At 40.5% G+C, this 7,693-nt stretch overlaps 1 protein-coding gene across 1 annotated transcript; it reads right to left on the bottom strand.

The window, feature by feature from the left end:
• Window positions 1-1,666: 1,666 nt before the first annotated feature.
• hmgb2a (high mobility group box 2a) lies at window positions 1,667-5,808 on the bottom strand. The gene is made up of 5 exons (XM_080757472.1): window positions 5,767-5,808; window positions 4,140-4,299; window positions 3,523-3,674; window positions 2,961-3,135; window positions 1,667-2,726 (listed from the first exon to the last, which is right to left on the bottom strand). Exons 2-5 carry the CDS (start codon window positions 4,284-4,286, stop codon window positions 2,547-2,549), a joined length of 654 nt encoding a protein of 217 aa, XP_080613598.1. The 5' UTR covers window positions 4,287-4,299; window positions 5,767-5,808; the 3' UTR covers window positions 1,667-2,546.
• Window positions 5,809-7,693: the final 1,885 nt, after the last annotated feature.

Below are 7,693 nucleotides of genomic sequence, written 5' to 3'. Positions count from 1 at the left end.
ATATATCACCAGGAACACATAAAGACCCTCTCTGAGACCTAGCCCTCTCTGAGAGTGTTCAACGTTAAGGGGTCCTTGCAAACATAATATTTGAGAACCACTAGTAGGCCTACTAGTTGGACTCCTAATATGCCATAGTAGCCTATCATATAGCAAGTAAGTGTCATACAGTTCTGACAAAAACTTGGGAGACTTGAAATTCAGTAGCGTAAGGGGTGTTATATGATCAAAATAAGAACATTATAATGGTGCGTAAAAAGAAAATCTAAAATTGTCCACGGACAAGACCACATATTGATGAACCGGCCCTGAGTATGTTGAATACTTCCCATCACTGCTTCGCAGCACATCGGACAGGCTGCCCTGCAGTCTGATGCATTGTGGTCTGCAGGTGAGCTAGTCCAGGCCAGGGCCTTCCCAAACTTTGCATAATCATGCCTCCCCACCACCCAAACGTACAATGAAATACATTATAGGCCTACCAGTGGTTCTCAAACATTTTTGTGTCAAGGACCCCCACATTTTACGCATCTGCATGGCTGCAGGCCCCCATCTGAACAACTGCCAGGGACCCCCAGTCCCAGAGGAGATTTGTGTTAAAAAAAACATTCAAGATTATTATTTTTAATCTGAAAATAGCAGATGCACAAAGCACACTGTGCGCTTGTAGATCTGCTATTTTTCATTAACCAACATAAATCAATAAATTATAGGCTAGTCCAATAAAGTTATATGCTACCAGTAGATACTGAAATGGCCATTCTGCATAGAGTACTTTACTACATATATTAATGTCAATACTTTTGTCCTTGACTTGAAAGCAAGACTTTTATTTGTTAAGTGTATTCATCTGTTCGTGGTATTGCTACTTTTACATAACTCTGAAAACATTTGTACTTCTGCTCCATGAATGTGTGGTGTTGCACTTTGTCCACCAGATAGAGCCAGTATACCAAGTACAAATCCTCATTGGCCATTGTGTGTCAGCTGAAACTAAAGTAGTGGTTCTTAAACGTTTTCGTGTTAAGGACCCCCAAAATGACACGGCCCACGGTCACCCATTTGAAAAGATATGTCAGGGAGATAAGACGTTTTAATATAACGGAACCTCCAGTTTGACATGCATTATTAGGCTAGGGACCCCCAATGTACACAATTTAACAGAATCAAGAAAGATGGGTTACTTTTTCAAAGCAGAAGCTTAATGTTTTGTAATCAAAATCTACCAACTAGTTCAGATAGGAGTATGTCAAACTCTATACTTTGGTTCAACGTCAATATTAAACACATTTTCGAAAGTGTATAAAAATCAGCAGATCTACAAGCTCACTCACATTTGACTTGTGATCATGTAGATCAGACGTTGTCATCGTGCGATGCATGGAACTAGTTTCACCCTGCAGTTAGATCATGATTAAAATAGCTCTATATTGTGATAGTTAGTGTTCAGGAACCAGGGTCTCCTGAAATGAGCACATTGGAATAGTCATTTGGGTGAAATTAGACAAATGCAAATTATGTTTAAGAGCCTTAACATTACAGCAATATGAGAAGCCAGGCAAAACACCTAGCTCAATATTCTGATAAACTGAATAATGTTAGCATTGATAACATATACCACATGCACCATTAAACCCAGAGAATGATTAAACAACACGAGAATTAGTCATAATATACAAACTTTTTATTACAAAAAAACATTTTCACTCTACATGGAGAAAGTTAAAGCTCCACATTAAAGATGGCTGCAAAAAACTTTATTTCTCATTGAACTACACATTTCCTGGTTTGTAAAAAAGTAAACACCACTAAAAACAACATAAGCAGTGCTTTCAAAGGAGAGAAAAACAAACGGCTTAAAAAAAAAAAAAAATGTACAAGTCTTACTGCTGTCACCATGTGTCTGAACTTGGACAAAAAAAATGCTAAGTTGTCTTTTCCCCCTGATAACCCATCTATGCTCAGTCGTCAGCCGAAACCAGACCATCTATAAGCCCCATGTGCGAATCCAAAACAGGTGAGTAGAGTAGTTATGCTCATGTACTGGGCCATGACGTGCGGAAATTCATTACTTGGAACTTATAGGGGGTAATTTTCAGTGCGCAACACGGCAGCATAAACCGGGGCTCGACCTTGGATGTCGCTGCTTTGTAGAACCCTGGGTATAATAGATAGACATCTGGCTGTGATATTTAACTCCAAACATCGAGAACTGATAAGGAAAATATTTGGACTTAGTAGCCAGTTACCCAAGGTTCTATCTTTAACATCGAACTATGGTGGTGAACAAATTTTAACCTTAGAACTTTAAACCTGTTTGTTTCAGAACCTACAAATCATTAGAGGTATTAAAGACAAAAAAAGGGGGGAAAAGTTGCAATTAAGATGCTGGGGGCCCAATATCCTATAAAATGACATACAGGAGACAAGTCCAGAACATGAACCAACTCGTGTCAATATCAAGCATTTTGCATTGCAGGTTTCACATCCTTGTAAAAATAAACGCCAGAACAAGGTCACACCCCCCCCTACAACACCCTGAGGATCTAGTCATCATCCTCATCGTCATCATCGTCTTCCTCCTCGTCATCATCGTCATCGTCATCATCGTCGTCTTCGTCCATGACTGGTGCCGGCTTCTTGCCTGCCGCTGGCCTGCCGGGGCCGCTCTTCTTGCCAGGGCCACTGGCTGCCATGCCAGTCTTTGCACGGTAAGCTGCGATGTCCTGCAGGGAGGAGGGAGGAGAGAGGAGTGAGTGTAGGTTCAATGGAAGTACTCTGCCTTTCACATCAAGAGCCATAAACACAATTTGAGATTTAACTTCTCACATCCAAAACTCCAAAAGATAATATTTGTTATCAAAATAAGAGTTCTTGTAGTAATGTAGAGGTTTAATAATGTAACTCCAATGCACATGAACCGACATTAGCATCACAACTGGAAAAAGTAGTGTACATACCTTGTCATACTTCTCCTTGAGTTTGGCTGCCTTGGCCTCATAAGGAGCCTTGTCTTTGGGACCCTGCTTGCCCCAGAGTTTTCCCAGCTCCTTGGCGATGTCACCGATGCCGATACCGGGGTGCTCACCCTTGATCCTAGGACGGTGGTCAGCACAGAACACGAAGAATGCAGATCTGGGGGAAGAGGAGATTGAATATATTATAACAAGGCTACCATTTTACAGCTGTCCAACAGGTCATCACAAAGCCTTGTAAACAAATTTGACCCATATATATATATATTTGTTGCAATAATTATTTGCCGTAATATACAAAGGCCATGAATCTTACAAGCAAATGACACACATACAATGTAAAACTAAATGGGAGGTGGCTAATGAGTTTGTGGAGCCACACAAGTCTTAGAAGTTGCTGAATAAAGAAACCATTTCCATTTAATCAGCAGCAAACATTCAGGCACAAGCCCCCTTGTACTAAAACAATGGTGCCAAACTAAAGCCGGCGCACAGCTGACACATTTCAGCCCATAGTGATAAGTATAAATAATAAAGTGGTTCTTACGGTGGCCTCTTGGGTGCGTTGGGGTCCTTCTTTCTCTTCCCTGCACCTTTGGTACCTTTTGGGGGGATGTATCCCACCATCTCACGGTCATAGCGGACCTTGTCAGTCTTGGCCAAATCCTCGAACTTCACCTTCTCCTTGGCAGACATAGTCTACAAAAGGGAGAATACATTTGGGTTATGAATAAATAAAAACTGAGAAACCAACTTTGGATGTTCACTAAGTGGAAATGCAAACTCATAGTAATTACATGTCAAACCACTGAACCAGTGCTGGACTGATCATAACAAGTGTACAAATAGCTGCTCTACAAGCTAGTATAAACTAGGGCAGACATCTGACAATAAATGCATTTAACAGGAATGTGCCTATAAATTGTACAGCACTTGAGAAAGTGAAATTAGTTAGTTTCTACCACTGATGTAAATAAGACTGCTTGTTCAAAGTGATGGCAGAAACCATGCATCTCCATATGTAAACTAAGCCCCATAAGTGTTTAAAAGTCATCTACAAGCCATTTCACCACTTTTCAATCAGTTGTACAGAGTTTGTACAACCAAAGAAGCCCTTTACACACCCCACCCACTTGACACAACATCCACAGTAAACAAACGCACCTTCCACCGCTCAGAGCATTTCTTGGAGAACTCTGCAAAGTTGACAGATGTCCCTGGGTGCTTCTTTTTGTGTTCTTCACGGCACGTCTGGACGAAGTAAGCATAAGAGGAGGTCTTTCCACGGGGCTTGTTTGGGTCCTTGGCCATGTTTGCAAAATATCTATGAAAGAGCATATAAGTTAGTTTTAAATGGAATGCAGACATTTTTATATAAAAGGCACATCAAAGGCAAAATGGTAATAAATGACATAAGTTAATACAACTAATGCAGGTTAATGTAATATGCAAGACAAAATAACCAGCATATAAGTGCAAAGGTTGACTCAAGGGTCTGTATAAAAGTGAACATGGCAAAACTAAAATAATAGGTGAACAAAGACAAGAGGCAACAGTCATAAAGTTACATAAAGCAAAAAAGGGGCGACTGTCTCACTTTAAACCTCCTATCCGAGCATAAACGTGTAATAACCTTCCAAACAACGTTAAAAGTTAAAATGTTTAAATTCATCAAGGTGTGGTTGAGGCTTTCAATCCACAGGCCACTCAGGACAAAAAAAAGAAACTTTAATCGGATTTGTTTGTGCGTCGAAGATAGCCGAGTTACAAGCTCACACTAGATCTGCCATTTTCAACCCGTCGGGACAAAAAGACACTGGCTCCCATTTTGTCTCGTCTCCCGCCTAAACCCCCCACAGCGCCAAAACCGAGACAAAAAACACAACTTTTATAACAAACCAATTCACTGCTCATTGGTACGGCTGCTAAACGAGACTGAGATACCGTGCATTAACCATTACCATTTCTAACAAACTCACCGGTGGAGCCTAGGCCTAGTTCGGTTTGAAAAAGTCCGACACAGGAAGCTAACGTGGCTAATAATGCTAGCAGAACCAAATGGCGTTTGTTCAAGCTGGTTAGCACGAGACAGGGAGCCTCAAAGCGCAGATCTGCATGACCACAAGGCCTGCAGATACACGATGTGCCGCAGCTTGCAGATCTACCGCACGAACGCTTTTAGCTCGCGCTGAAAACGTTTTAAAGACAAGATTTTACAACGTTTTACATTATTATAACCAACTTTTTAAACCCGCGCCCTCCTACGAACTAAATATAAATCAGGCTTTATTAACTTGACCTGAACTGGTTTAAACTAGAGTCGTAAACACCCCTATAAGGTTAAAACTGAACATTAAAATCATACGACGCAATCTAAAGTCAAACATGAATAGAAAACATGGCTGTTTAACCATTTCAACTACAAATTAAAGCGATAGAATCGTCGAAAACTGAAGTTTCCTGCTGCTCGCTAAAACCTTGGGGGATTTACATGTCGGTTGGACGCTGGTGTCGAGCAAAGCGACTCACCGCAGAGCTCCAAGCCCACAGCGCGTCGCGGACACGACACTATGTGGGCTTGCAGATCTTCCTTTTCCCTCGGCTTGCTGTGTAACGCAAGGCCTCGAGACTCAAATTCCAACATTAAGCTCAACAAACACGGGCAAAACCAACATAAAACGTGTGTTAGCATCGTCAGAGCAGATGCGAACAACACAAATCACCATTAGAAGGTTAAACAAATCCAGAAAGGATATAATAAGCAGAAAGAATGGGAAGAATTGTGACCAACCTGTTTCCAGCCTCACGAGGTGTAAATGTCTGAATACTGAAGTTCTTCTCCGTGTTTTGTTACCGTCTGCGGCGCAACCCAACTTGAAAGCGCCCCGCCCACCAGCCGCGAGGCGATTGGCGGAAAGGCGAAGCTCTGCATTTGGAACGCGGTAATAGGCGGGGGCGGGACGCGAGGCTGCGTCAGAGTGACCAGCAAGTTTATGTGCGCTCGCTGTGACGCGATTGGCCGAGGGGAAGTTTTAAACGAACGGCGCCAAAAGAGAAGCAGCCCCTCTTCTTTGTGAGGAATGTAAAACCAGTGTGCGTGTTTTTCACACACACTGGCGGTCACGTGACAGCGCACTGGCACACACACACACACACACACACACACACACACACACACACACACACACACACACACAGTAGTAGACCCTGTCAAATTACATGATCCTTATGGAACAAACTACACCATATATATATAATTTTGTAATATAGTATTACAGCTTACTATATCAGTGGTTAATATGCATTAGGGCAGGCCATGATCTCCCATTTGATTTTAAAACATTATATATTGATAAATCTACACTGTAAAATGCTCTTTTTTAAACTCAGAAAGTACAAATTGAACCAAATTAACCCATTACACACAGACTACTAATGGGTCCATTTGATTCCGCTTACACTCTCAGATGGTGCTTTTGAAACCATGTTGGTCCCCAGACTTGACGTTAAGAAAGAGTGTATTCTATTCTATTCTATTCTATATATAGTATATAGGCCTATATAGTTTCTGAACTTTTTGCTTTTTGCTATTTTATCATGATTATTAGTTTTGATTTGATTTGATTTGATTTGATTTGATTTGATTTGATTTGATTTGATTTGATTTGATTTGATTTGGATTTGATTTGGATTTGATTTGGATTTGGATTTGGATTTGGATTTGGATTTGGATTTGATTTGATTTATTTAGAAAAGCAATCATAATACAACATTATAATCAGCGATTCAAGGATTTCTCAGTAAAGTCCAAAGACTTATTTCCACTGAGGTCCTCTCGCACTGAACAGAACAATACTTTAAAATACATCACAAATACTAATAGTAAATATACATTACATACACAACAAGTACGTCCCTACCCATCCCTCTAGTCTAAGATGACCCTTTGGGGAACCTTTTCCAGTAGCCATTGTTTAGTCTTCTGTTTAAGTCCTCAAATTGGATGTCAGTTTAACACTGGTTTCTAGACTCTTCCACTGTGTGGCTCCTATATACTGTAAATGAATTAGCCTTTGCCCACTTTACTTTTAAGGACCAATTATATGAAGATAGGTTGAAAAGTGGTGAAGTGGTCCTCAAGTAAAAGTATCAATGTTGCAATGTAGAAAAATACTCTGTTATTATAAGTAGAAGGATCGTATTCAAAATGCTACAGTATACACTACAGTACAAAAGTATCTGCAATTAAAGTTTTCATATAATTGTTGTGGAGTAAAAGTACAATATTTGCCTCTGTGATGTAGTGGAGTAGAACTAAAGGTAAATCATAAATACTGAATAATGAATAGCCTATCTCAAAATTGCACGTGACTCGGGTAGATGCACTTATAGGACAACGCTAGCCACCCTCGCATTCGCCCTCTTCTCGCATTATTTACCCTTTATTTGCTGTTTTTGCTGTTTGATGTTATATTATATATTTGCTGCTGCATCGTCTGAAGGAAGCCAAACAACTTATGGCATGCGATTTTAACATTTCATATCTTGACTGGATATGTAGGCCTATTGCAGATATCTGTAATTCAATTCAAGTCAAAGTTAACATTTCACATATCCCCAATTACATTCTTCCTATCCACAGAAGTCATATCTCTCTCTCTCTCTCTCTCTCTCTCTCTCTCTCTCTCTCTCTCTCTCTCTCTTTGTGTGGGCTTACT

This window comes from Protomyctophum bolini (assembly GCF_963924005.1).
Source record: "Protomyctophum bolini genome assembly, chromosome: 3".
Lineage (NCBI taxonomy): Eukaryota > Metazoa > Chordata > Actinopteri > Myctophiformes > Myctophidae > Protomyctophum > Protomyctophum bolini.
The sequence above is the reverse complement of the archived record's forward strand: the minus strand, read 5'-3'. Positions and strand labels throughout refer to the sequence as shown.